Source organism: Pantherophis guttatus, chromosome 17, assembly GCF_059756535.1.
Source record: "Pantherophis guttatus breed Tessera chromosome 17, ASM5975653v1, whole genome shotgun sequence".
Taxonomy (NCBI): Eukaryota; Metazoa; Chordata; class Lepidosauria; order Squamata; family Colubridae; genus Pantherophis; species Pantherophis guttatus.
In genome coordinates, this window is record NC_142079.1 from 9,903,788 (window position 1) to 9,931,175 (window position 27,388).

The following is a 27,388-nucleotide window of genomic DNA, read 5'->3' on the forward strand; positions in this document are numbered from 1 at the left end:
ACTCCACCCCGCAAGGCATTATGGGGTCGTGAAAAGAAGATGATTGCATTTGTATCAGTAGTTCTTTTTTTCCCCCTAGACACTGAAGCGTTGTAATAACGTTAACCAATAACCAGAGAGTGGTTCTAGAAACCGTTTTTTTTTTATAAAGTCTACCTATGTTAAGAATTCAATATTGGTGTACATTTATATTAACAGAGTATTTACATGTTGCTTTCTTTTGTTGCTGTTTTTAAAACAAGAAGTCAAAAAACTCTAATTTTCTCCATAATATAAGGCAAAAAACAAACAGTTTTTGTACATTATTATTAATTATTATTATTAATTATTTTTTTTAATATATATCTGTAACTTCAATTTCAAAGTACCAGAGAAACCAGTGGCCTCGATTCAGGAACCTCACAGTGGGCTGTATGAAACTATAGTTATCTCCATAAATAATACTTTTAAGAAACCCTGGGTGTATGTTTTTTTTTTTTTTTACTTAAGGATCTGAGGCCACAAAATTGAAACTAGAAACAAAAAAACTTCTTTTTCTTTTCTTTTTGCGTGTGTGTGTGTGTGTGTGTGTGTGTGTGTGTGTGTGAACAAAGAGCACAAAATTAAAAAAGAAATACATTCATTAAAAATGTTCCTGGCATTTGGGGCAAAAAGAAAACATAAAATAAAATATACAAACCTGATAATAGTTTAAAACTCAGCACAGAAGCAAAGGGGGGGAAAAAAATAATAAAACAAAACCAGGAAACGAGAAAAATCAAAGACCTATATATTAAAATTTCCATATTTTTTTTTTCTCAGCAACCGTGCGGGTCGAAAGGTTTGTCCCCTCGGATGCCCCCTTCTGCGCGTTCCCCCGTCCCGTCCCTTCCATCAGCTTTCGCAACTGTGCTTCATGTCTACAAATTTTACAGTTTTTTTTTCTTTAAAAAAAGTTTACAGCAGTGCATTTTTTTTTCCTTTAAAAAAAAAAAGGGATTTTCCCCCACCGTTCCCCCGTCCTCCTCCTCTATTTATACAGGCGAGTTTGGGAAAAAAAAAAAATTCATCCTGCAGGCGAAGCCGCCGGGAACTATCGTGCCTCGACTTCTTTGGCATTTCTAGAAGGGGAATAGTCCCGGGATTCCGGGTTTGTGAGTGGGGTAGTCCGACGAGGGGAGGAGGGTCTCGTACTACTCGCCGGGACCAATGGGGGCGGAGCGCTGAGCGCGGCGGTGGGCGGGTTCCTGTTCAAAATCCCGTTGTGCATGGCGGCCGAAGGGCTGAGTCTGGGGTAATGCATGCTGCTGAGATGAGACATGAAGGAAGGCATGTGGGCCAGGTGGCTTTCAATGGGGGACGTGTGCAAGTGATGTATTCGGGCACGCTCGAGTTCTTCCCGTAAGTGCAACCTCTCCCTCTCTTCCGCTTGCCGGAGCCGCTCCTGTTCCCGGCGGGCTTCCAGAAGGTTTTCGTGGTTGTAGTCGTGGGGTTCCCGGTCCCGGTAAGAGCGCTCGTGATCGTAAAATCCTGAGGCGGCGGGAAACCTGTGGATGGGATCTGCTCGGAGCTGGAAGTCCATCCGGCGATGTAGATCTAAGCTCCGGTAGGCGTCGCGTAAGGGGTCCCTCATGGGGTCCCAGGAAAACCCTGGGTGGGGTAGCCTCTCCCGTCCCGTGAGCGGGTTCATGCCCATGAGCGGAGTCATCATCCGGCTACGTTCCAAAACGTTCATGTTGTTCATCTGATGGACGCTGCCCATGGAGATGGGCATGGCGGCTGCCATGGTGTGGGGCAGGGGTAACCCGTGCAGAGAAGGGGGCGGTGGGTGCTCGGCGCTTCTGGGATGCTGCGGAGTTTCCGAGCTCACCACTAAGACGTCACTCTCCTCTTTGCGCTCTTCTTTGACTTTGATGTCGTTCTTGATCTTCTGGAGGTCCGTCAGTAGCTCCGGCTTTCTCTCCACGTCCTTGTTCATCAGGTTGCTGAGTTTCAAGCTTTCGCTCAAGGCCGGTTTGCTGTAGGGAGAGACCGACTGGATTACAGGCTTGGTATTGTCCTCCAGCGATCTCTTTTCATGGCTTGGAGGTTCCTTTACCGGGGAGCGGCTTTCTTTGATCTTCTGGTCTGCCACTGGAGGAGGATCTCTGAGCCGGTCAGGAATCTCTCTCTCCAGATCTTTAGATCTGTCTCGATCCAGGAGGGCAACTTGCCGGCTGGAATCGCTCGCAGCCTGGCTGTTGCTACGGATGAGGTTGCTGATCTGGTGTGTCACAGGAGCCGAAGCCGGCGAGGATCGGTTTGAATGCCTACTTTTATCCAGAAGATCCCTGCAGGGAAAGAGATTGAGACTATGGGTGTCACTGTACAACCATTTTGCATTATTATTCAACAGAGTTGGCAAAGATCAAGTTGTAGATTGGTTGTAGATCAAGTGTGTAGAATGTGTGCCGGCAAAAAAAAAAAAAAAAAAAGAAATTCACCAGACGTGCCATGTATTATTATAATATCATTATGGTGGCTTGATTCATACCACAGGCTAAGTTGCTCTAGTTAGTGAGATGGATGGCATGAAAACAGAGAGAGAGAGAGTGAAAGGAAGTGTTGTGGCCTGTACGCGGCCTGTGCGGCTGGTGGCTGATTTGGACAGCGAGGAGGCTGGTGTGGTGCTGTGCCGGCAGCCTGTGCAGCTGGCACTCGAGTCGGACAATGAGGAGGCTGGAGAAGATGGGGTGCCAGAGGGGGGGATTCAGCCAGGGCCTTCAGAACCTCCAGAAGCTCCCTTAAGTGAAGAGGACGAAGAGGAGGAGCCTCTTCTCAATGCACGGGCACGCAGAGCTGCCAAAAGGCAGGAGTGGCTCCTCAGGAGGAGGTCTCCTCGAGAGTAAGGCTTGGGGCTAATTGGCCACTCCCTTAGCCTATTTAAGGAGGAACGCCGACTGAAGCAATTTTGCAGGGAACAACTTCGTTCACTCTCCTTCGTGCCTTGATCTTAGTTCTCTGCAAATTGCTTCTGGGCTTTCTGCCAATCATAGTAAGGTTAAGGTTACTTATTCTTTGGATTCTTGTAGGTTGTTAAGAAAGTTAATTAACAGCCTTTGTTTGAAAAAAAAACTGATTTAATTTAGTAAACTAAGGTTTGTACAGACTTTGTGTGTGCTGCATTCTTTGGGGTCCGTAGCTGGGGCAGAACAGGGAGGGAGGGAGGGAGGAGGGGGAGAGAAGATAAGCAAGGTGGCGATAGAAAAAAGGAGGGAGGAAGAGAGGGAGGAAGGAAAGAGAGAGAAGAGGTGGAGAGAGAAGAAGGAAGAAAGGGAGAAAGGATGGAAAAGAGGGAGGGAAGAGGGAGAAGAGAAGGAAGGTGGAGAGAAGGAAGGAAGAAAGAAAGAAAGAAAGAAAGAAAGAAAGAAAGAAAGAAAGAAAGAAAGAAAGAAAGAAAGGAGAAAGGACGGAAAAGAGGGAGGGAGGGAAGAGAGAGAAGAGAAGGAAGGAAGGTGGAGAGAAGGAAGAAAGAAAGAAAGGAGAAAGGACGGAAAAGAGGGAGGGAGGGAAGAGAGAGAAGAGAAGGAAGGAAGGTGGAGAGAAGGAAGGAAGAAAGGAGAAAGGAAGGAAAAGAGGGAGGGAGGAAGGAATTGAGGAACAAAGGAACCGAAGAGAAGAAAGGTGGAGAGAGAAGAAGGAAGAAAGGAGAGAGTCAGGGTTCCAAGTAATACCTTCAAAGAAAGAAAACTCTGAGGCTTGATTTTCAACAAAAAAGATGGCTTCCAGGGCTGACAGAGGGAGGAAGGAAGGAAAAGAGGGAGGAAGGAAGGAAGGAGGGAGAGAAGAAGGAAGAAAGAAGGGAGAGAGGAAGGAGGGAGAGAGAGAGAAGAGAAGGTAGGTGGGCAGAGAAGGAAGGAAGAAAGGAAGGGAGAGAGGAAAGAAGCAGGATAGCAAGCAAGAAGGTAGGTAGGTAGGTACTGGGTGGGCTTCCACAACAAACTGGACCTTCAAGCCATATATGCCAGTCCATTTTGGCCAAATGTTGCCCCTTCCTCACCTCTCCTTGTCTCTCTCTTCTTTACTTGAGGAAAGCTCCCTCTTCTCGGAGTCTCTGTCTCTGTCGTGATTCGTCACCGAGGAACTCCGCTCGACGTCTCCCGGCTTGGGCCACTGAGGCGGCGTGGGAAACGAGGGCGGCGTCCGGTGCAGCCGGTTCCAGGGCTCGTGGGGGCTGCCGAAGCTCTGGACGTTCGGCCCATCTTTGTGAGCAAAGATGCTGCTGTGACCTGGGAACCGAGAGAAAGCGGTAGAAAAGATTGGGTTCGCTCCCGGATGACAGAAAGGACATTCAGTCTTATATAGGATTGTGGCCAATAAATAAATAAATAAATAAATAAAATGAAGGCCAATTGTTTTATTTATCTTTTTCGGCCTGGAAAAAGAGAAAGGGAAGGGGGAGGATGAACAAATCCAGGGGTGGGATTCAGCCGATTCGGACCGGTTTGGGCGAATCAAATGTTAATTTTAATCTGGTTCGCCGAACCGGCTGTTCCAAGGACTGGCTGACCCCGCTCACCCCGCCCCTCCCCTCCCAGGAGTTTCCATGTTTTGGATGCCTGGTAAGTGCAGGGCGCGCACGGAGGCTCTGGGAGGGTGAAAAACGGGCCTACCGGAAGTACCGGAAGTCTGGAAATGGGCCTGTTTCCGGCCTCCGGAGAGCGTCTGGAGCCTGAGGGAGGCCGTTTTCACACTCCTGGAGGCTCCAGGAAAGCCTCCGGAGCCTGGGGAGGGCGGAAAAGCATCCCCCCCCCGCTGTGGTGCAGGAGGTCAAGTAGGCTATGCCCCCATGGCCATGCCCAACCAGCAACTGGGCAGCGAACCGGTTGCTGAAATTTTTCAATCCCACCCTGAACGAGTCCTTTGGAAATAACAACAGTGAATCGGCTCCGTGGATGGAGAAAGGAGCCATTGAAAGTCTCTGCCGGCAAAGAAAATCTGCATAACTACATGGACGTAATGGGGGTGTTTGGCCTAAAACATGGCAGGTGAACCCCAGATCGCACTGCCGTGACACTCAGAGCTAAACTGAGCCTATTGTGACGGCTAAGGACGGTTTATTGTGAGAAAGCAACTCATTAAAGAGGATCAGCTGCCTACCAGATAAAGCGGGCATGGAGATCTCTCCATTGGGGCATGAATAGACTGAGCGGAAGCATAATAATCCAGATCTGCCACGAGCATCTCTCTCGGGTGAGAGAGTCGTCAACACACAAATCGGTGGGTTCCTTGGTGCTCTCTGAGCTGGGTGCAGATGTTTCATGACCCAACTAGGTAACATCATCAGTGCTAGAAAGGAGTGAGGTTTTGTTCTCTGGTCCACTCCCGTCTAGCACTGATGGTGTTACCTAGTTGGGTCATGAAACTTCTGCATGAAAACCACCCAACTCAGAGAGCACCAAGGAACCCACAATCCTCCTCCTCCTCCTCTCCTTCTCCACTCCACAAACCCCACTCCCTTCTAGCACTGATGATGTTACCTAATTGGGTCATGAAACGTCTGCAAGCTCAGAGAGCACCAAGGATCCCACATTCCTCCGCCTCCTGTCTAGAAATCCCACTCCTTTCTAGCACTGATGATGCTACCTAATTGGGTCATGAAACGTCTACAAGCTCAGAGAGCACCACAGCTGAACCCGGAGCTACAAAGGCTCTCTTTGATCGGTACTCATAATTCTGTTGGCCACTCAGCTTGGCGTTCCCCAGTTGTGTTGGGAACGCCGCTCCCAAATCCATAACCGGGGACAGGTACTGAACTTGGCAATGGACAATTTGGGGAATTCCTGTCTCCCTGCATCTCAAGACGGGTTGAGGAAGGTGATAGAGCTTCCTTGAAGAACATCAACATTGACTAGAAGTTCTCTGCATTCATGAAATCGTCCCCACGGATGGAGAGAGGATGGCTTTGTGGAATGTGCTCTGGTTTTTCTGTGGGGTGGGCTACCGAAATAAATTGGATGCTTTTGAAAATTCTGGGTTTTGAGTCTGTATTTACGACGGCACACAAAAACACAATCCTGAAAACATGTAGACGGTACCAGTCTCAACATACATAGCAATGTATGTTTTAGTGCCGTGATGGCGAACCTATGGCACGCATGCCAGAGGTGGCATGCAGAGCCCTCTCTTCTGGTTTCCGGTGCGCACAGCTAGTCTTCACGGCCGCCAGAGAACAGCCCGAAAACTGTCAAAAAACGCACCATTTTTGTGGCCGTTTCTGGGCCATTTTTAGGCCCCCCAAAAACGGCCTGAAAATGGCCCGGAAACAGCCAAAACGGGCCAAAAAACAGGTATGCGCACGCCAGGCAGCTGGTGTTTGGGTTTCCGGCATTCCAATGTGCACACATGCACTCGCGTTCCAGTTTGGGCACTTGGTGCCGAAAACGTTTAGCAATCACTGTTCTAGTGTCTTTTTGGTCGCGCTAAGTTCCCTTCCACGAAGATTCACCCCTTCAAGGGACTTCTTGTTTCTAGTTTTATGAGCCTCAACCCAGCAGGCCGTCTCTCCAGGAAGCTGGGCCTAGTTACGGAAACCCTCGTGACTTCTCGTGATGCCAATGACCTCCCAGGATATGTTTTTGGAAGACGGAGGAACGCTGGAGGAGCCCTACGTGTTGCAAAGGTGGAATTCAAGCGTGCGAGTCTATGTTTAGCTATTCTTTTCGTGGATGCAACAATCAGGCCACGCAGCTATTTTCCAAAGGACCATGTGACTATTTGGGAATAAGAGGGAGGGCTGTGACATCCTTCCATCAGCCAGGACGGCGTGGCCTGAAGGAAAAACAGAACGTCCCAGCGTTCCCCAGGGTGTTCTGTCCTTCCCTATCGTACATTTTGCACATGCTTGCATAAATGACGATGGAACAAGTGAACTGGAGTAGAGTTCAAGCTGTCTGGGTCAATCATTCGACGTTCACACTTCTATCTTGGGATCACTAGATCTTGGCTGGTCAACGCAGGCCTCTGCTTGGCAACCAGATGTCCCCCCCCCCAGATGTCAGCTCTCTTCCTTTATGAATCTCACTCCAGCAGGTCTTCTCTTCAGAAAGCTCAAGCCAATGAAGGAAGCATCTCGGCATGGACAGTCCAAAATATCTCGAGATCATCCAGTTCTCTCCCCCTCCAAAATGGAGTTAAGAGAGGATGATGCCTTGATTGAAACTACAGAGTTGATAATCTGCATCCCTGCATCATATCTATCTATCTGTCTTGTCTGTCTGTCTGTCTGTCTATCTCCATCTCTTTCTCTCTTTCACTCTCATTCTATCTATCTCTATCATCTATCTATCTGCCTGCCTGCCTGTCTATCTCCATCTCTCTCCCCATCTCTCTCTCTCTCATTCTATCTATCTATCTATCTATCTATCTATCTATCTATCTATCTATCTATCTATCTATCTATCTATCTATCTACCTACCTACCTACCTACCTACCTACCTACCTACCTACCTATTTATCTGTCTTGTCTGTCTATCTATCTATCTCCATCTCTTTCTCTCCCCATCTCTTTCTCTCTTTCTCTCTCATTCTATCTATCTATCTCTATCTATCATCTATCTATCTATCTGTCTGTCTGCCTGTCTGTCTATCTCCATCTCTCTCTCTCCCCATCTCTCTCTCTCTCTCATTCTATCTATCTATCTATCTATCTATCTATCTATCTATCTATCTATCTATCTATCTATCTATCTATCTCATCACTGGAGATGATAGGAGATCATCTAATCAAGAAGAGAAGCAACCTGGAATTAAGGAGAAACTTCCTAACAGTGAGGACAATTAGCCAGCGGAACAGCTGGCCTCCAGAAGTTTGTGGGTGCTTCGTCACTGACGAAGTCTCTTGTCTGAAATGGTATAGGGTGTCCTGCTTGAGCAGGGGGCTGGACTAGAAGACCTCTAAAGTCCCTTCCAGCCCTATTATTCAGTTATCATTCATTCATTTTCATTCATTCATTCATTCATTCATTCATTCATTCATTCATTCATTCACTCACTCACTCACTCACTCACTCAATTTGTATAGCTGCCCATCTCAAACCAATGACTCCAGGTAGCAAGCATTAATAAAAAACAACGAGAACATGATACGCAAAGAAATTAAATACAAACAGCAGCCAAGAAATATTACAATCTATCGGTATCAGTTTCCCCAGGTAACGTTCATGTATTCGGGACTCCAGGCCTGGGCACATAAACAAAAACCTTCCAAAAGGCCCACAGGATTGGCGCCATCCTAATCTCGGAAGGATGTTCCAGAGCGCAGTCTATGGCAGAAGAAGCAAACTTCCTAGTGCCCACCAGCCAACATTCCTTGACTGATAGGAATGGAACATGTCCATCCTACTGGGCAGGTAGAAACGACTGGAAGCAGACAGTCTCTCAGGTAAACCCCGTACCAAGCCAATGTCTTTTATGTTCTCTTGCCTCAACAGTGATGCCATTCAATGGGTGCTATGGGCATCTGCCTGATGTGTCTATGGAGGTCCTCAATTCTTCCAGGTTGTCCCAACGGTGCTTTTTCTCAAGAGGCAACTGGACTTTCTCGTTTTGTCTTTGAAGACGTTTCACTTCTCATCCGAGGAGCTCCTTGGATGAGAACCGATTCAGTTCATGAACCCGAAGAAGCTTCCTGGATAAGAAGCGAAACGTTTTCGAAGGGGAAAAAACAAAACAAAAACAAACCCCAAGAAAATCCAGTTGCCTTTTTTGGAAAAAGCACCTTTGAGATCTTCCTGATACCTTCTCCAAATTCTTCCAGGTAGATCCTGAAAAACCACTCATGCTACTTCCTCAAACTTTGGACTTGAGACACCCTAACCCCCCTCCCTCAAAAAAAAAAAAAAGGATAGTTAAAGGGGTGGGAGAGATTTTACTGGGCTCCCCTCACCCACCCTTCTCTGGAAAGTGAGCTGAAGTCACCATTCTTGGTGGACCTGGGACATCGATTATGGAAAGTCCTCTACGGGGAAACTCGGAAGATTTGTAGTCTCAGTTTCCGTAGTTTGGGGAAAATGTTTTAGGAAGCTTGCCTTGCTTCAAACAAATGGCCAGCGGTTGCTTTCGATAGGAACGTGGCTCTTCTCTGGGAAGGAAGCTAGTCTGAGGAACCCATCCGTACTTACTCAACGTATGACTGCCTAATCCGCCAAAGGCATTGCTGCTTAAGTTTCCAAGGCCGCTGAAGGTGCTTGACCTTGTAAACGGATCTGGAAAGGCAAACAGGGATTTAGCCGGCATTTAGCCAAGAATGCAGGGAAAACTAAATGTACCCCCTTTTTCTTCCCCCTTTACCCGCCCCCTTGTTTATTTGCTTTGTTTATTTCAGGGTTTTGAATCCCGAGTGGGATTAAGGCCAGACTTTCGGCTAATCCTTCTCCCTGGTGGGGGGCCTTTGCGCAGAACATTCTCAACGGGTTAAAAATGGCGAGGACTTGCTAACATGGAAAACAGGTGCTGGAGTTTTAAGCGTGCCAGGAGGAAACCAACTGTTTGAGGCCAAAGAGCCAGGAGGACCTAAGGAGGCCATCGAGCTGAAATCTGAGCAGCTCAGATTTGTTAGAGCCAAATAAGAAGATGGAGACTGATTTCTGGTGGGACGTGTTATGGAGCAGGGAGTCTCCAACCTTGGTAAGTTTAAGACTTGTGGACTTCAACTCCCAGAGTGCCTCAGCCGGCAAAGCTCCCAGAATTCCTCAGCCAGCAAGGCAAAGCTGGCTGAGGCACTCTGGGAGTTGAAGTCCACAAGTCTTAAACGTTGCCAAGGTTGGAGACCCTTGTGATGGAGGACCCAACAACCGGAGGAGACATCTCATGAGGAGATCTCAGGAAGGCCTAATGGGGACATTTGAGATACATGTCGCCCTCAACTTAGGATCACAGTCGAGCCCAAACATTTCCACTGCTAAGCGAGACAGTTGTTCTTTGCCCCATTCTTGCCACAGTTGTGAAGTTACAGGGTTGTGAAGTGAATCTGGTTTCTCCACTGACTTCATTCATCAGAAGGTCCCCATAAGGGGCCCACACAATCCCAGGATACTGCAACCGTCATAAATATGAGTCGGTTGCCAAGGGCCAGGGGGTTGGACTAGAAGATCTCCGAGGTCCCAACTCTGTTATTCTTCATCTGATTTTAATCAGGTGAACATGGGGACGCTCAAATGGTCGTTAAGTGTGAAAAACGGTCATAAGTCACTGTTTTCAGTGCCGCTGTAACTTTGGACGGTCGCTAAATGAATTTTTGTAAGTCGAGGGCTACCTGTATTGATTCTTTCTCTCTCCCCAGCCCTCTTCCTGATGGTTTTGGTTAAATTACAGGTTGTGGGCCCAAGGAGCAAGAATTGGACAGAATCTACAAATAGATATTTTTTTTTGGGGGGGGGGAAGGACCAGTGGCATCACCTTGAAACCACATTTCTTGAATTAAAATCAGATCCTTGTACTGTCTACCTCTTCTTCTATCGTTTTAAGTTTTGTCCGCATTTGGGCGTTCAGAGTCTACTCTAAAGATCCCTTGGTTCCCTCCCAAAGAGCAAAATTCTTGTTCGGGCAACACAAACAAGACACACCGGCGTGCGATGGAGTCACGGTTGAAGCTCATGTTCTTGGTTATGAGTGTAGCCTTGCTTCATCTTCATTTAACGAGCCCATCATCCCTTGCGGGGTGGAATCTGGGCAACTGAATGGAGCTAGCAGAGTGTTTTACTGGCCGGATGCCCTCCCTGTCGCCAATGCGGAGTTTTGTTCGGCAGATAATATTCTCATCGTGCCCAGAGAGAGACAGAAATATCTGCCTCTACCTAGGATTGAACTCACAGCCTCTAGGCCACTTAAGCCACTCTAATGAGTGTAGCCTTGCTTGACCGGCTCAAAATAACAAATTGGAGCTTGCGAAAATGAAGACCGGAGTTCTCTCGGGGAATAGACCAATTAATAATTTAATTAGGCCGAAATGATGTCCCTCCTAAGCTTAATTTAAAGCCAGGCCAGATGGTTAGGGCCGGTGTTGCATTCTTGATGAAAGTCTGTGAATTATATCACAAGAGACTCTGAGACACAAAAAAATACTTCTGGCTAAATGACCAGCTGGGTTGAAACGGATGTTGGGTTTTTATTTTTACAAGCTGCATCAACAACCTTCCTGAATATTTCTGGATTGTGGATTCATTATTGTGTGTCCTTCACCTGTCCTAACAATGGTAGTTGAAGTTCTACTATTTGCTATGCACCTACGGTAAAGGTAAAGGTTACCCTCGCACATATTGTGCTAGTCGTTCCTGACTCTAGGGGGCGCTGCTCATCTCCGTTTCAAAGCCGAAGAGCCAGCGCTGTCCGAAGATGTCTCCGTGGTCATGTGGCCGGCATGACTCAACGCCAAAGGCGCATGGGATGCTGTTCCCTTCCCACCAAAGGTGGTCCCTATTTTTCTACTTGCATTTTTTTTACCTGCTTTCGAACTGCTAGGTTGGCAGAAGCTGGGACAAGTCACGGGAGCTCACCCCGTTACGCGGCACTAGGGATTCGAACCGCTGAACTGACGACCTTTTTGATCGACAAGCTCAGCGTCTTAGCCACTGAGCCACCGCTGCCCTTCCCGCCAGGAGTGGGTTCTAAATTTTTTTACTACCGGTTCTGTGGGCGTGGCTTATTTTGTGGGTGTGGCTTGGAGGTCATGTGACTAGGTGGGCGTGGCTAGCTGGTCAGAGTCATTTCTGGAAGGTCCTCGCACTTATGACCAGTCCTCGCACTTACGACCCGACTCATTTGTTTGCTTTTAACACTGAGCAGCTGTAGGGCGGCCCTTTGAAGCCCCGCGGCAAGAGTTTAAACAGTTTTTTTTCCCTCTAGTCATCAGCTGGGACTCAGGAGGCAGCAATAGATTGAGGGTGGGGCCAAATAAAAGGTAAGAATAACGTGGGTGGGTGGGGGAGTGGGAGGGCGGAGGGGGGGAGAACCGGTTCGGTGACGTCATATTGTCACCGCTACCGGCTCGGCCGAACCGGACCAAACCGGGTGGAACCCACCACTGCTTCCCGCTATGCACCTAGCTTGTCCTAAATTGCTCACCCAAAGAAGCCATCCAATACAGGTTTAAAGCAGAAGGCATGTTCTACAAAAGGGACAGATGACTTGGCTGCAAGTTGGAACACCGCTTCTTCAAATCTGTGTCTCCCCCGCCTGCCTCCCCCTTGGGAGAACTCAAACTTCAGAAACATGATCAAGGTTTTCAGATACGGCTGGGTTTTTCCAATGGCAAATAAATCTGTTTTATTTAGAAGGAAGCTTTGTTTGGTGTTTTTTTTTTTTTTAGCTTAAGAGGGTAATTTTATTTGGATTCTATTCTATCCTAAGCCTGATCTATAAACATATTTTCCAAGACAGGAATGTTACGCAGCAATTGCTCTTCCAGTAGATAAGATTATCACCGCCCTTCTGCCCACCCGTCTTCCTTCCCAGGTCCTGATAGCAACAGCACTTAAAGACTTATATACTGGTTCATAGTATATGTAGTTTCTGACAGGGAGAGCAATCCACCTATGGAACAGAAGTTGCCTTCAGAAGTTGCGGGAGCTTCATCACCGGAAGCTTTCCAAGAAGGGACTGGACTGCCATCGGTCAGAAACGGTGTAGGGTCTCCTGATTGGGCGCGGGGGGGGGGAGGGGGGTTGGACTAGATGACCTACAAGGTCCCTTCCAAATCTGTTAAATAGTGCTTTACAGCCCTCTCTAAGCAGTTCAGAGTCAGCTTATTGCCCTCAACAATCTCGTTTTGCCGACCTCGGAAAGAAGGGAAGGCCGAGTCAACCTTGAGCCGGTGAGAATCGAACTGCTGGCAGTCGGCAGAATTAGCCTGCACTACTGCATTCTTAACCACTGCGCCAACCACGGGTCTGATGCAGGAGAAGTCGAGACATATGTCAAAAGGCTAATAAATCGGAAGAATAAGGGTTTACTTACACCTACCTGCCAAATGGCTGGTGGGCAGGAAGCTGCTATGATGAGGCGTGGATCCAAATGGAGTGGAGTTTGGATGAGCAGATCCTGCAACAACGACAACAACAACCGCACAAAATAAGCTGGTGGCAGCCTCTGAGAATCATCTTTACAAGCCTGGTAATTTAGGGAAAATCCCTCCTAAGCTTCTTGCTGGACCCATTTGTACAGCTGAGGGCTATGCTGTCTCTTATCTGACCATTCTTATAGGCAGCATCTCCTCCCTCCATCCTCATCCTCATTTAATGACCCCATAATCACTTGGGGGGGGGGGAATGGAGTCTGGGCAACTGAATGAAGCTGAGTGTTTACTGGCCGGATGGCCTTCTTGTTGCCAACGCAGAGTTTTTTTCCCCAGCAGATAAATTCTCATTGTGCCCAGAGAGAGAAATATCTGCCTCTACCTAGGATCAAACTCACAGCTTCCTGATTGGGAGGCGAGAGCTCCACCTCTAGGCCACCGTACCACTCATCTCCTCCCTCCATCTCCCAAGGTTTTTCTCACAAACATTACAGCCGCTTCTTTCACAGGAGAAGAAACTAGGGAGGTTCCCTTTTGAGGGTCTCTCTCTCCACCCATTATGCAGCTGTGGCAGTGGTGAAATTAAATTTTTTTTCATACCAGTTCTGTGGGCGTGGCTTGGTGGTGGTGGGGTCATGTGACTGGGTGGGCGTGGTCAACTTAAAAAAAAACTTTTTAAAGCATTTTTTAACTAATTTTTTTTTTTAAAAAAGTTCCAACAATCAGCTGTGACAATCAGCTATGCCCACGATCGTTGGAACCTTTTTTAAAAAAACTTTTCTAAAGCATTTTTTACTACCAGTTCGGGCAAACCGGCCCGAAACCGGTAGCATTTCACCCCTGAGCTGTGGGCTGCAGCTGTCTCTTATCTGACTATTCCCTAGACAGCATCTCTTCACCCCGTCTCCAAAGGTCATTCCCACATATCATTGCAAGAGCGAATCCTAACAAAGCAAAAAAACCCTACCCCCACATGCTCAAAGACCCTTATCTGCCATTGTTTCACTCCCCCATCCGTCTTGAAAACCCGTCCTAAGATTCTGAAGGGATTTTGAGAAGGCTGGAGAAAAGGGTCAGGCCGCCCTTGGTATTTGCTCGCGACATTGGTCTCTTCATCATTGGAGAATCAGAAAGGGATTGAGATTGAACTGGTTCCAAACAACTCAAAAAAGGAATTGTTCTCTCTCTCTCTGTGTGTGTGTGTGTGTTGTGCCCCGCCAGCGGCCTGCGCGGATTGTGGCTGATCCCGACGACGAAGAGGCTGGTGTGGTGTCGCGCCAGCAGGCTGTGCAGCTGGCGCTCGAGTCGGACAGCGAGGAGGCTGAAGAGGATGTGGTGCCAGAGGCAGAGACTCAGCCAGGGCCTTCAGAACCTCCAGAGGCTCCTTCAAGTGAAGAGAGTGAAGTGGAGGAGCCTCTTCTCGATGCTCGAGCACGCAGGACTGCCAAAAGGCAGGAGTGGCTACTCAGGAGGAGAAGGTCTCCTCGAGAGTAAGGCTTGGGGTTAATTGGCCACTCCCTTAGCCTATTTAAGTTCGCACACAGATAGCAAACATTGCTGGAAACAACATTTGATCCTACGCAGAACATTTTGAGAGTGAGTTTTTTGTTACAACTTGGTTTCTGGGCTGATTGCCAACCCTTGTCGAACTTTGTTTAATCTATGTAATTCATAGCAGGCTGATAAGGACATTTGTGGTTAAAGCCTGCATTTTGAAAGGGGTCTGTTTGTATTAAACGGAGTTTTTGGAGCTCTCTGTGTGTGCTACACTTCTTGGGACCCGTAGCTGGGGCAGAACAGTGTTGGAAGCAGCCCTGGAGAACGGCACCCATTGTTATCGATGTATTTTTGCAACTCGCAGGCCTTCCTTGAGACGGATGGAGGCTGTCACCCCGTAAAATCCTTTAGATCAGAAGGCACATAACAAATGGGCAATTTCTCTGAAGGAGGCATCTTTCTACCTTGACGACTCCGGGCTGATCATCGTAAGGAGGAGGAAAGAAGACGAGGCTTCCTCAAGAGTAAAACCAGGAATGTAGCCGTAGGTTGCCAGGAAGCTATTAAACCCAATGTTCGCCTGCAGCTGTACATCCATCCCAGGGACAAGGGAATCTGAGATAACTTATGTGTTTTTTGGCGGTAACGTCAACAGCCTGGAGAAGCCAGGTCTCTCAGTGACTTCGCGTTCAACCAGGCTGGAGGAAGCCTCAGATCCTGGCAATCCACAGATTTATGCTTCCTTCCGTTAAGAGTCACCGCGTTCGTTCCGCCTCTTCTCTGCCGATAGCCAACTTTATTAGAATTTACTGCCCGATGCAGCTTTGGGTATTCACAGACGGAAAAGGCATTATTTATAAGCCGCGTGGGGCTTCGGATTTGATTCCGAGAAGATATTTCAGACAGAGCATCAGGAACACACCTGCCAAACTTATTAAAGATGCTGTACTCGTTTCCTGAAGGATCTAGGGCAGGGGTTCCTTCCCAACCCCCAGGTCCATGGTCCAGCACCGGGCTGCGGCATGTCAGAAACCAGGCTGTGCAAACAAGCAAAGCATTCGTGGGATGCAGGCAGCACACGAGACCAGGCCCTCTCCAGTCCACGGAAAAAACCTCTCTGCACGGAACCAGTCCCAGTGCCCAAACGGTTGATCTAGGGCACTTCTTTTTTTGCAACAGAGTAGACATGTGTACGGGACATGGTGGCTCAGTGGCTAAGACGCTAAGCTTGTCGATCAAAAGGTTGGCAGTTCAAATCCCTAGTGCCGCATAACGGAGTGAGCTCCCGTGACTTGTCCCAGTTTCTGCCAACCTAGCAGTTCGAAAGCACGTAAAAAAAATGCAAGTAGAAAAATAGGGACCACCTTTGGTGGGAAGGGAACAGCGTTCCGTGCGCCTTTGGCGTTGAGTCATGCCGGCCACATGACCACGGAGACGTCTTCAGACAGCGCTGGCTCTTCGGCTTTGATACGGAGATGAGCAGCGCCCCCTAGAGTCGGGAACGACTAGCACATATGTGCGAGGGGAACCTTTACCTTTACCTTTTTAGACATGTGTGCATCAACAGCATTTTCCCTCACCTGTGCTGGAGAAGAGGGGTCGGGCAAGATCTTGAGAATAATGGAAACCAGGAAAGACGCCGGGAGCCGGCGGTCTGCTGAAGAGGTCAAGTTTTCCGCCGATTTCGAGCTTGTGAGGATCCAGCTGCATTTGCTGTCAAAAGAAGAAAAAACAAAACAAAACCTCATTATCCATTTCTATTTTCTGGGGCATGGTGATGCACATGTTGGTTGCAACCTCTCTTTGATTACCACTGGGTTTAAAAGCAGATGTGGTTGGAATCATCGGTACCGACAGTTCTGTAATGTGGAAGCTTGCTAAAAAAGCCGAATTGAACGGTGTCAAGTTTTTCATCATCATAATAATAACTTTATTGTCATTGTACGTGTATACACAGTATACCCATACAATGAAATTCACTGAACACCCAAAGACCAGGCCCAACACACATAACAATCCCCACCCCCACTCCCACCCACCACAAATTCCCCACCCCTAAACCACCCAAACATCCACACAATAGACCAAGTAATGCTGTCCAAGAGGTCACTGAAGGTGCCCCTTTAGTTCATTGTTGAGTGCAATTATAGCTCTGGGATAAAAACTATTCAGAAAACGTGTGGTCCGAGTTTTAACTGTTCTGTATCTTCTGCCAGAAGGCAACAGTCCAAAAAGATTGTAAGCAGGGTGGGAAGAGTCTCTGAGAATGTTATGCAACCTCAAACAGCGAGATTTGAAGATGTCGTCCAGGCTGGTAGCTGGAGCCCGATGATCATGCCTACAGAAGAGTTCAAACCCCTTCCTAGGTCAAAGGATCACTCTCCAAACTCTTCCCACGGGAAGCAAAGCTCCATGGAAGCCAGAGGAGAACCTCCAATGATTCTGTAGAAAGTTAATACCCACTCCTCTCCTAGAACAATGAAATACCACATTTTTCAGAGGATAAGACGCTCCAGAGTATACGACGTACCTTAGTTTTTGGGGAGGAAAATAAGAAGAAAAAAAAATTCTGACTCTGCCTACCAGCATCCATCGGTATTCATCTGCCTAGCATCCTCGCAGCAAATAGCGAAAAGCCAGGTCAGCTTCAGCACATTATTGCAGCCTGATTCAGCACAAGCAGCTGATTGGCGGGTGGATCGGCAATCCTGGAATACCTCCAATCAGCTGTTCCAGGCTGCAGGGATTGCCACAGATCATAGCCGCCCTCCGTGCCTCACGTTTTTGGCCTCTGTGCCTCGCGTTTTCAGCCTCCGAACGATCCATTTCAGACCCGTTCAAGGCTGCGGGGATCGCCAGAGCACATCGCCGCCGATCGCCACCTCTGCACATTGCATTTTCGGCCTCCGCAGGCCCCGTTTTTGGCCTCTGTGTGTCGCGTTTTTGGGCAATGGTCTGTGGCAATCCCTGCAGCCTGGAACAGGTCTAAAATGTGACGTGCGGAGGCTAAAAATGGCCGAAGGGTGGAGGCCAGTGGGCGGGCGGGGCTATAAACGAGGCTATTATTCAGTGTATAAGACACATCCAAATTTTCACCCTCTTTTAGGGGGGAAAAGTGCGTCATATACTCCGAAAAGTACGGTACTTTGAGAAATATTTTTTTAAAAAGGCAGAATATTATATTTCCCGTAAAAGAGAAATAGAAATCTTAAAAGGAAACAGAAACTCAGAGCAAGACAGTTCCCTGCCCCCAAGCAGATACTAAACCGAGGCCAGCTTTTAGAAATGCAGATTTGGTATAATCCATTCAAGACAGGATATTTTGAACAAAGGCAGAAATAGGTAGAATGGTAGGATCAGCCCTCACTCAGGATTCAAACCAGGAAAAGCCATTAAGACACAAGAGGAATGGCCCCGACACCCTTTCAGGATACAAGCCTCCTCATTATATCATCTCGGAGAGTCCAGGCTTCAATCAAATTTAATTCAGACAACCTAAGAAGTTAAGCTATGACCCCTGCATAACCCCATGGGAGTCTCACAACCAATAGAATACATTTATTGCATAGGAACAGGAAGCTCAAGGGCAAGGCCCAAGAGAGGGTATAAATACCTCTCTCTCTCTCTCTCTCTCTCTCAACTCCATGTCTCAAACCCGTGTGGTCCTGTCCATCAATAAACCATCTTTCCAATCAATCAGCCGCCATGTTTCCAATGTCTTTCTCCCCGCTTGGAACTGAACCCAGATGGATATTTCTTCCAACAATTCAATAAGGAAGGAGACCAGGACCAATTTTCTGCTTCTCTCCCCTCCCCGCTTGTGGTTACTCAACTAGAGCAGTAAACAATGGGGACGAACCACTGAACAAAATACAGATTGAGGTGATCACAATAGGGAGGGAGCGTGTCAAGGCGACTTCCTTGACTGTCAACCTCTTTGGTTCAAGTAATTTAGAAAGCTGTAGATCCGCAACCACCACCCTCTTCACAAAACATCTGGGCGTTGTCCAACCAAGCGGCTTCTACAACAACCAACAGTCAACCACAGGGTGTTAGATGTTGACTTCTGTGGTTGGGGCTAAAATTCTAAATTCCGCCATTTGAGGTGGCAGATGTGCTTGGTTTGTCTCAAGAGTTTCTCCCTCACTATAGAAAGTGTTCTCTTAAACATCTCCTGATGAGAAATATCTCAGATTCCGAGAGTTTCTCTTGGCTTCACTCTGTAGGTTCTCCAACCTGTAATTCTACCATAGGGTAAGGACACTTGGCAATCTCCAAGCATCTTCTAATATTTGAGGGGCAGTCATAGAGAAGAGGGGATGACCTATTCTCCCAAAGAGGTCCACCCCCCTCTTGTCCTGTCCTGGGGAATAGAACAGAACAGAACAGAACAGAACAGAACAGAACAGAACAGAACAGAACAGAATAGAACAGAATAACAGAAATAGAATAGAACAGAACAGAACAGAACAGAACAGAACAGAATAGAATAACAGAGATGGAAGGGACCTTAGAGGTCTTCTAGTCCAACCCCCTGCTTAGGCAGGAAGCCCTACACCACTTCAGACAAATGGTTATCCAACCTCTTAAAAACTTCCAGCATTCACAACTTCTGGAGCATTCACAACTTCTGGAGGCAAGTTGTTCCAGGTTGCAGGAACTGGGTATGTCTAGTTTAATGAAGAGAAGGACTAGGGGAGACATGATAGCAGTGTTCCAATATCTCAGGGGCTGCCCCAAAGAAGAGGGAGTCAAGCTCTTCTCCAAAGCACCTGAGGGCAGGACAAGAAGCAACGGGTGGAAACTCATCAAGGAGAGAAGCAACTTAGAACTAAGAAGGAATTTCCTGACAGTGGGAACAATTAATCAGTGGAACAACTTGCCTCCAGAGGTTGTGGATGCTCCAACACTGGAAGTTTTGAAGATGTTGGATAACCATTTGTCTGAAGTGGTGTAGGGTTTCCTGCCTGAGCAGGGGGTTGGACTAGAAGACCTCCAAGGTCCCTTCCAATTGTATTATTTTGTATTCCGATCTTCTGGATTGTGTAGGATCGGCATTATTACTAGAGTGCCCTGCCCCATCAGAGAAACACAGCCATTTCAGATTTCTAAGGCAGATATTCGAAGTTAGAAAGGCTTAATGAATTCCACGCTTTACAGAGGGAAAGCAACAGTGTGAAAAATGGACGCCTTAGGAAATCAGGGGTGGTGAGAACGGGAATGTCAGCCTCAAAGCCAGAAGAGAAATCCGCTGGTTTTTCTGAATAAATCTGCCTGATTACCTTTATCTTCTGTTGGTGATGGTAGATCTGCCAAGCGATCTGTACATGGACAGCACACCATTTTCCGGGCTTCTGTAATAAAATAAGTACCGGAATTTCATTTTAAGCAGCTGCTGTGTTCCACTGCTCGCTCTCTCTCTCTCTCTCTCTCCTTTGTGCAACTGACTACGACCAGAATTCGGCCCCAAATTTCCGTGGGTAAGTGAGACATTTTGCTCAGCGAGTTGGCAACGAACTCATATTTATTATGACAGTTGCTAGGATCCTGGGGATCACACGATCCCCTTTTTGCGACCTCCTGACCAGCAAAGTCTGTCGAGGGAACCAGGTTCACTTGTGTTCCTCACTTTGCAACTGGCAGAGATTCGCTTAACGACAGTGGCGAGAAAGGTCGTAAAATGGGGAAGTGAATCTGGCGGCCTCATCGACGGTGCTGGTCAGAAGATCACAAAAAGGGGATCCCCCTGATCCCAGCAGCCGTCATATATATGAGTTTATCGGCAAGGATCTGAATTTTGATCCCGTGACCACTGGGATACGGCAATGGTCGCAAGTGTGAAAAACAGTGGTCAGTCGCTTTTTTTCCAGTGCTGTTGAGACTTCAAACGGTCACTAAATGAACTGTCGTAAGACGAGGACTACCTGAAGTTATTGATTTGATTTAAAGGCTGCTCTAATGTGTATATTAGGGATGCGGTGGCTCAGTGGCTAAGACACTGAGCTTGTCGATCGAAAGGTCAGCAGTTCAGCGATTCGAGTCCCTAGTGCTGCGGAACGGGGGGAGCTCCCGTGACTTCTGCCAATTTAGCAGTTCGAAAGCACGTAAAAAAAATGCAAGTAGAAAAATAGGGACCCCCTTTGGTGGGAAGGTAACAGCGTTCGGTGCGCCTTTGGCGTTGAGTCATGCCGGCCACATGACCATGGAGACGGACAGCACTGGCTCTTCGGCTTTGAAACGGAGATGAGCACCACCCCCTAGAGTCGGAAACAACTAGCACATATGTGCAAGGGGAACCTTTACCTTTAATATGTACATTAGACTTGCCTAATATTGTCCATTTACAACAATTCGTTTCGTGAAATTGACGAACGGTAGGCTGGCGGCCATTTTATATAATCTCACCTGTCCTTTTAAGGCAAGCATTACAAATACTTTTTGTCATTCACACACCCCCTCGAATTTTAAAAATTAAAAAGTAGATTTAAAAAAAAGTAAATCCCTGACAAACCTTACTTACTCGTACAGGAGCCCGATAGGCGTCAGCCACCTAGGGGAAAAACATGAAAAAAAAATTCAACCTTTTATGTAACCTGGATTATAAAAAAGGATTTTTTAAATTCAGGGTGTGGAGCATGAAAAGTGCTCTTTATTTATTTCAGCGTTAAGAACATAATTGCATGAAGACTTAGGGGGGGAAAAAAAAGAGAGTTCTAAGCGTGCAATTCCTTTATTGCAGCCTATTCCTTAACTCGGGATTCAGACCTGTTTTAAAAATGATCTAATTTTCCTTTTTTTCTCAGGGCAAGGTTGACATTTCCCTAATTTTGATGCTTGGGTCTGGGAGATCTACTCTTTCTCTTCTCTTCTCTTCTCTTCTCTTCTCTTCTCTTCTCTTCTCTTCTCTTCTCTTCTCTTCTCTTCTCTTCTCTTATCTATCTATCTATCTATCTATCTATCTATCTATCTATCGATCTATCGATCTCTCTTCTGTCTGTCTGTCTGTCTATCTATCGTTGTAAATCAAAGCCAAAAGGAGAAAAATAGTCCTTTGTAGGTCAACGTTTATCATGCGTCAGCCCCAAAGAGGAGCCGAAAGAAACTCCCTGGACTTGGTACCTACCCCTGGTGTCTTCTGCAGAAGCGTGTGGTGCACTGTGCTAGGCCTGCTGGCCACATCGATCGGATTCGAAGTCTAGAAGAACAAAAACGAAAATGTCGGTGAGTTTAGCGTTCTAGCAATGCTTCGATGCGACGCTAGCAAACAGGAAGGACCATTTGATGAGCAATACAACCTCAATTGAGCTCAAGATTTCATTGTCCTTCCTTCCTTCCTTCCTTCCTTCCTTCCTTCCTTCCTTCCTTCCTTCCTTCTTTCCTTCCTTCCATTATCAAATAAATACAGGTAGCCCTCGAATCACAATCATCCATTTAGTGACCGTTCAAAGTTACAACGGCTTTGAAAAAAAAAACTGATTTATGACTGTTGTTCATACTTATGACCGTTGCAGCATCTTCATGGTCACATGATCAAAATCCAAGACGTTGACCAACCGGCTCATATATATGACGGTTGCAGCGTCCGGGGATGGGGGGCGGGAGGGGTGTGTGACGTGACCCCCTTTCGCGACCTTCTGATGAGCAAAGTCAACGGGGAAGCCAGATTCACTGAATCACCATGTTGCTCATTTAGTAACCGCGGTGATTCGCTGAACAACGACCTCTCACTTAGCAACAGAAATTTTGGGCTCCGTTGCGGTCGTAAGTCGAGGACGACCTGTTATGTTCGGATGGGTTTGAAATTGTGCCAATTCTACCCCCCACCCCTTTTTTTTAAAGGGACTTTTGCTTTCTTGGAAATATAGCTGTGCACCAGTGGTGAAATCTAAAATTTGTTACTACCGGTTCTATGGGCATGGCTTGTTGTGTGTGTGTGTGTGGGGGGGGGGGGTAATGTGACTGGGTGGGCGTGGCCAACTTATTTTTATTTTTATACTTTTAAAGCCATTTTTTCTACAATCTCTTTGGCGAAGAGGTTGTAAAACAATGCTTTCAAAAGGCTCTGACGATCCCAGCTGAGTTGCCTGATCAGCAGAGGCTTTTTTTCTTTTAAATGCCTCTGCCGATCAGGCAACTCAGCTTGGATCGTCAGAGGCATTTAAAAGAAAAAAAGCCTCTGCCGATCAGCTCAGCTTGGATCGTCAGAGGCTTTTAAAAGAAAAAAAGCTTCTGCCGATCAGGCAACTCAGCTTGGATCGTCAGAGGCATTTAAAAGAAAAAAAGCTTCTGCCAATCAGGCAACTCAGCTTGGATCGTCAGAGGCTTTTAAAAGAAAAAAAGCTTCTGCCGATCAGGCAACTCAGCTGGGATCGTCAGAGGCATTTAAAAGAAAAAAAGACTCTGCCGATCAGGCAACTCAGCTGAGATCTTTGACGTTCCCAGCTGAGCCGCGCGATCATCAGAGGCTTTTTTTTAAAAAAGCATTTTTTTGGCCGAAGAGGTTGTAGAAAAAATGCTTTTAAAAGTAAAAAAAAAAGCCTCTGATGATTGTGTGGCTCAGCTGGGCATGGGGTGGGGGGCAGGGATTTTTGCTACCTGTTCTCCGAACCACTCGCCTCCATCGCTACCGGATCGGGTGATCCGGTCCGAACCGGGAGCATTTCACCCCTGCTGTGCACCAGGTAAATCCAGGTGAATTTCTTTTTAATTCATTCGTTACATTCACCCCTTTTAATTGCCGCTCTGGCTGGCTTCGTCTTGGCAGCCGTGCAGAACGGGTTTTATCCTTTCTTCCAGCCGCCGTTTCTTCTTTTCTCCCCTTTCGACATCTCAGCCTAGCCTGCAGGCCCTTCTGTGCCTACTGGAAGATGCCATCCGAGGGCTAATCAGGTTTGATTTGCTGAGCTCTTTAGAGATCAACTCAGGTCAGCTAAATGCAGCCATGCTCCGGAGACGTTAATTTCTTCCAGGAAAAAAAGTTAAATGGACACAGGGAGGCTCAGTTCTCCTTCTGCTTCCTTGTTTTAATTAAAAATAAAAGCGTAAGTACAGCAGACTTCCGCCTTTGAAGTTGTTGTTTTTTTTTAATTGAAACGTGGGCGTTTTAAGAGTTTGCAATAAAACCAATAATTGGGGGAGAAATAAGAGCTCTCGGAGGGCAGGGGGGGTTCAGAAATGGTCAAATGCTGTGGCTAAGATGTCTCGACAAGGCTGTGTTCCTGGAAAAGGGGGGGGTGTCACCCCGTCAAAGTTGGCCACATCAGGAAAGGAGAAGCCGTCTTTCTCAACCTTAGCAACTCTAAGATATGTGTGTGTGTGTGGACTTCGATTCCCAGCATTCTTTGCTGGCTGGGGAATTCTGGGAGCGGAAGTCCATGCCACATGAATGATGTAGGATAAAATAGCAGAAGATTGAAAGTTTGTCTGAAATTCCCTTTGTCTTTTCTTATACACACGGAATCCAGGTGTGGATATTTTACCTATTTACCTGCCTGCCTTTCTTTCTTTTCTTCCTTCCCTTCAATTGTCCTTCCTTCCTTCCCTCCCAATCTTTCTTTCCTTCCTTTCCATTGTCCTTCCTTCTTTCCCTCCCAGTCTCTCTTTTTCTTTTTTTCCTTCCCATTGTCCTTCCTTCCTTCCTTCCCAGTCTTTCTTTCCTTCCTTCCTTGTCTTTCTTTCCTTCCTTCCTAGTCTTTTCCTTCCTTCCCATTGTCCTTCCTTCCTTCCCTCCCAGTCCTTCTTTCTTTCCTTCTTTCCCATTGTCTTTCCTCCCTCCCTCCCTCCTCTTTCTTTCCTTCCTTCCCTCCAATTGTCCTTCCTCTCCCTTCCGATTGTCCTTCCTTCCTTCCGTCTTTCTTTTTCTTTCCTTCCTTCCCATTGTCCTTCCTCCCTTCCCTCCCAGTCTTTCTTTCCTTCCTTCCCATTGTCCTTCCTTCCTTCCCAGTCTTTCTTTCCTTCTCTCCCAATCTTTCTTTCCTTCCTTCCTTCCCATTGTCCTTCCTCCCTCCCTCCCTCCTTCTCTCCCAGTCTTTCTTTCTTCCCTTCCTTTCTTCCCATTGTCCTCCCTCCCTCCCTTCCAGGACTAAGCTATTTTCTTCTCTCTTTGCAGCTCCTGCAATCATCCCTCAAGGCTACCTCAACCATCTTTCTCCTCCTACCTATGTGCCATTGCCTTGTTGACCGATTGCAACGGTTAACCAAGTCCTTCCCAGGGCGCTGAGTTTCGTCTCTGGAGACGGCAATCAATGTAACCCAGTGCCAGCTTTTTTTTTTTTGAATGGAACAAGGACTCGGAGCCAGCTGCTATCTCCTCCTTGCCCTGGCCCAGCACCTGTTTCCCTCCAAGACGAGAGCCGCTTAAGTTCCCCTAATTCCCCCTAGCTAGATGTTAAAAGCTGCAAGACAAGCCAAATCGCTGTCAGTTTTCCAAGAGGAAGCCTTTCGGAGTGGCCGGTCAACCACAAGGGATCAAGGGTTGTTTTAAAAATAGGACGGCTGGGGAAGGAAGGAAAGAAGGAAGGAAGGAGGGAGGGAGGGAAGGAAGGAAGGAAGGAAGGAAGGAGGGAGGGAGGGAGGGAAGGAAGGAAGGAAGGAAGGAAGGAGGGAAGGAAGGAAGGAAGAAAGGAAGGAAGGAAGGGAGGGAGGTTGGATGGATGGAAGGAAGGAAGGAAGGGGAGGGAGGGAGGGAGGGAAGGAAGGAAGGAAGGAAGGAAGGAAGGAAGGAAGGAAGGAGGGAGGGAGGGAAGGAAGGAAGGAAGGAAGGGAGGGAGGTTGGATGGATGGAAGGAAGGAAGGAAGGGGAGGGAGGGAGGGAGGGAGGGAAGGAAGGAAGGAAGGAAGGAGGGAGGGAGGGAGGGAGGGAGGGAAGGAAGGAAGGAAGGAAGGAGGGAGGGAAGGAAGGAAGGAAGGAAGGAAGGAAGGAAGGAAGGAAGGAAGGAAGGAAGGAAGGAAGGAAGGAAGGCTTCCAAACTCTGGGTGTGGTCGACCTTCAGCCTCCATCGTCCCACCGGAGAAAAGCCCCGTCTCCAAACTGACGGACAGGGAGGCCAAAAATAACAGCTGCGATGCGTTTTTAAGGTCACGTTACATTAATAGTGTGAATGATAACAGAGCCCTCCTGGTCCTCTGTCCGCCCCCCCCCCTCCCATCCCCTCCAAGACAGATGGGAAAGCTCCCTTCTGCAAAGCAAATTGAATACTTTTGACCTTTCCCGAGTTCTTAGCTTTTGGGAAAGCAACTCCGAAGTCTGCAGCCCAGGCTGGGGGGAATCACGCCGGCCAGGATTTACAGACGAGGCCTTGGGGACGGGACACCAAAGGCAGGGAAATCAAAACAAAGTCTTTGCTTTCGGAGGGCAAGTGGTGGTGGGGGGGGGGGGGGAAGAGAGAATTCATTACACACCCCACACCCCCCGTCAGCCCTCCCGGACATGTCTGTCACGATGATCTAGAGCTTAAGCCATGGGCCGCCGGGGAGGAAGAGGGAAAGTTTTGAGCCTTAAGAAAGGTTAGAATGATTTGTGCCGAGTTTGGTTCTGCTTGGAAGATTTGCATTCTGTCTCTCTTCCAAGGAGATTAATCACGATCTCTCTCTCTCTCTGTCTTTCTCTCTCTTTCTTTTTCTCTTTCTCTCTCTCTGTCTTTCTCTCTGTGTCTTTTTCTCTTTCTCTCTCTCTGTCTTTCTCTCTGTGTGTGTTTCTCTCTGTCTCTGTTTCTGTCTCTCACTCTGTCTTTCTCTTTTTTTCTCTTTTTCTTTCTCTCTCTTTCTCTCTGTTTCTTTCACTCTTTCTCTTTCTTTCTCTGTCTCTCTCTGTTTCTCTCTTTCTCACTCTCTCTCTGTTTCTCTGTCTTTCTTTCTCTGTCTGTCTGTTTCTCTCTCTCTCTCTCTCTTTCTCTCATTCTCTCTCTCTCTGTGTTTCTCTCTCTTTCTTTCTCTGTCTGTTTCTCTCTCACACTGTCTCGTTCTCTCTCTGTATTTCTGTGTTTCTTTTTCTCTTTCTTTTTTTCTCTCTGTCTTTCTGTCTCTGTTTCTCTCTCTGTGTGTCTCTTTCTTTCTTTCTCTCTCTGTGTTTCTCTCTCTTTCTTTCTCTTTCTCTCTGTCTTTCTGTCTGTTTCTCTCTCTGTGTGTGTCTCTTTCTTTCTCTCTCTCTCTCTGTTTCTCTCTTTCTTTTCTTTCTCTCTGTCTTTCTGTCTCTGTTTCTCTCTCTCTCTCTGTGACTGTCTCTTTCTTTCTCTCTCTCTCTCTGTTTCTCTTTCTTTTTCTCTCTCTCTGTCTTTCTGTTTCTCTCTCTCTGTCTCTTTCTTTCTTTCTCTCTCTCTCTCTCTGTGTGTGTGTGTTTCTCTCTTTGTGTTTCTCTCACTCTCTGCCTCGCCCTCCCTCCCCGAGTTAAAGATAATTTAGGTGCGGCCGGTTTCTCCCAATTCTGCCAAATATAGCAGAAAAAAAAAAAAGGAGGATGGGAACTCTCAAGGCAAAAGATTCATGAGCAGTTAAGAGAGGCGTGCGAGGTGATGTATCTTCCACACATGCTGAACAGAGGGGAGGTGGGGGAAAAGGAAGCATCCGTTGATTGAGTTCACACATTTGGCTTAATAGTGGGTTGTTTCCATCCCAGAAAAACACCCGTCTGTGCGGTCGCTAAAGAACCGAAGCTGAAACGTGTTGGCGTAAAAAAAAAAAATCAATCTTAATCAACTGGGTTGTTTGGAGGGCCAAACCACCGTCTCTCTCTCTCTCTCTCTCTCTCTCGTTTGTTAAGCCCTGATTTATTTTTACTGTGGTGTGCCTCCACCATAAACCATGGTAAGCAGAACGTTACATAGCATGTGTGAAACCAGCCGTCTCTTGTCTTGGATTTATGG

General features: G+C 47.3%; 1 protein-coding gene across 15 annotated transcripts in view; it reads right to left on the bottom strand.

The window, feature by feature from the left end:
- Nucleotides 1–531: 531 nt before the first annotated feature.
- FBRSL1 (fibrosin like 1) overlaps nucleotides 532–27,388 on the bottom strand; it is a 604,346-nt gene continuing 577,489 nt past the window's right edge. For 4 of the 15 annotated variants that reach the window (XM_087880269.1, XM_060683825.2, XM_060683821.2 and 1 more), the window contains 8 exons: nucleotides 21,652–21,723; nucleotides 21,040–21,078; nucleotides 19,811–19,882; nucleotides 16,109–16,241; nucleotides 12,974–13,057; nucleotides 9,142–9,225; nucleotides 4,019–4,247; nucleotides 532–2,309 (listed from right to left, as the gene is read on the bottom strand). In XM_087880269.1, coding sequence (XP_087736395.1) covers nucleotides 1,073–2,309; nucleotides 4,019–4,247; nucleotides 9,142–9,225; nucleotides 12,974–13,057; nucleotides 16,109–16,241; nucleotides 19,811–19,882; nucleotides 21,040–21,078; nucleotides 21,652–21,723 — 1,950 coding nt within the window. In that variant the 3' untranslated portion in view covers nucleotides 532–1,072. The remainder of the gene's footprint in view (nucleotides 2,310–4,018; nucleotides 4,248–9,141; nucleotides 9,226–12,973; nucleotides 13,058–16,108; nucleotides 16,242–19,810; nucleotides 19,883–21,039; nucleotides 21,079–21,651; nucleotides 21,724–27,388) is intronic. The other 11 variants (XM_087880274.1, XM_087880273.1, XM_087880272.1 and 8 more) reach the window with 6 other exon arrangements.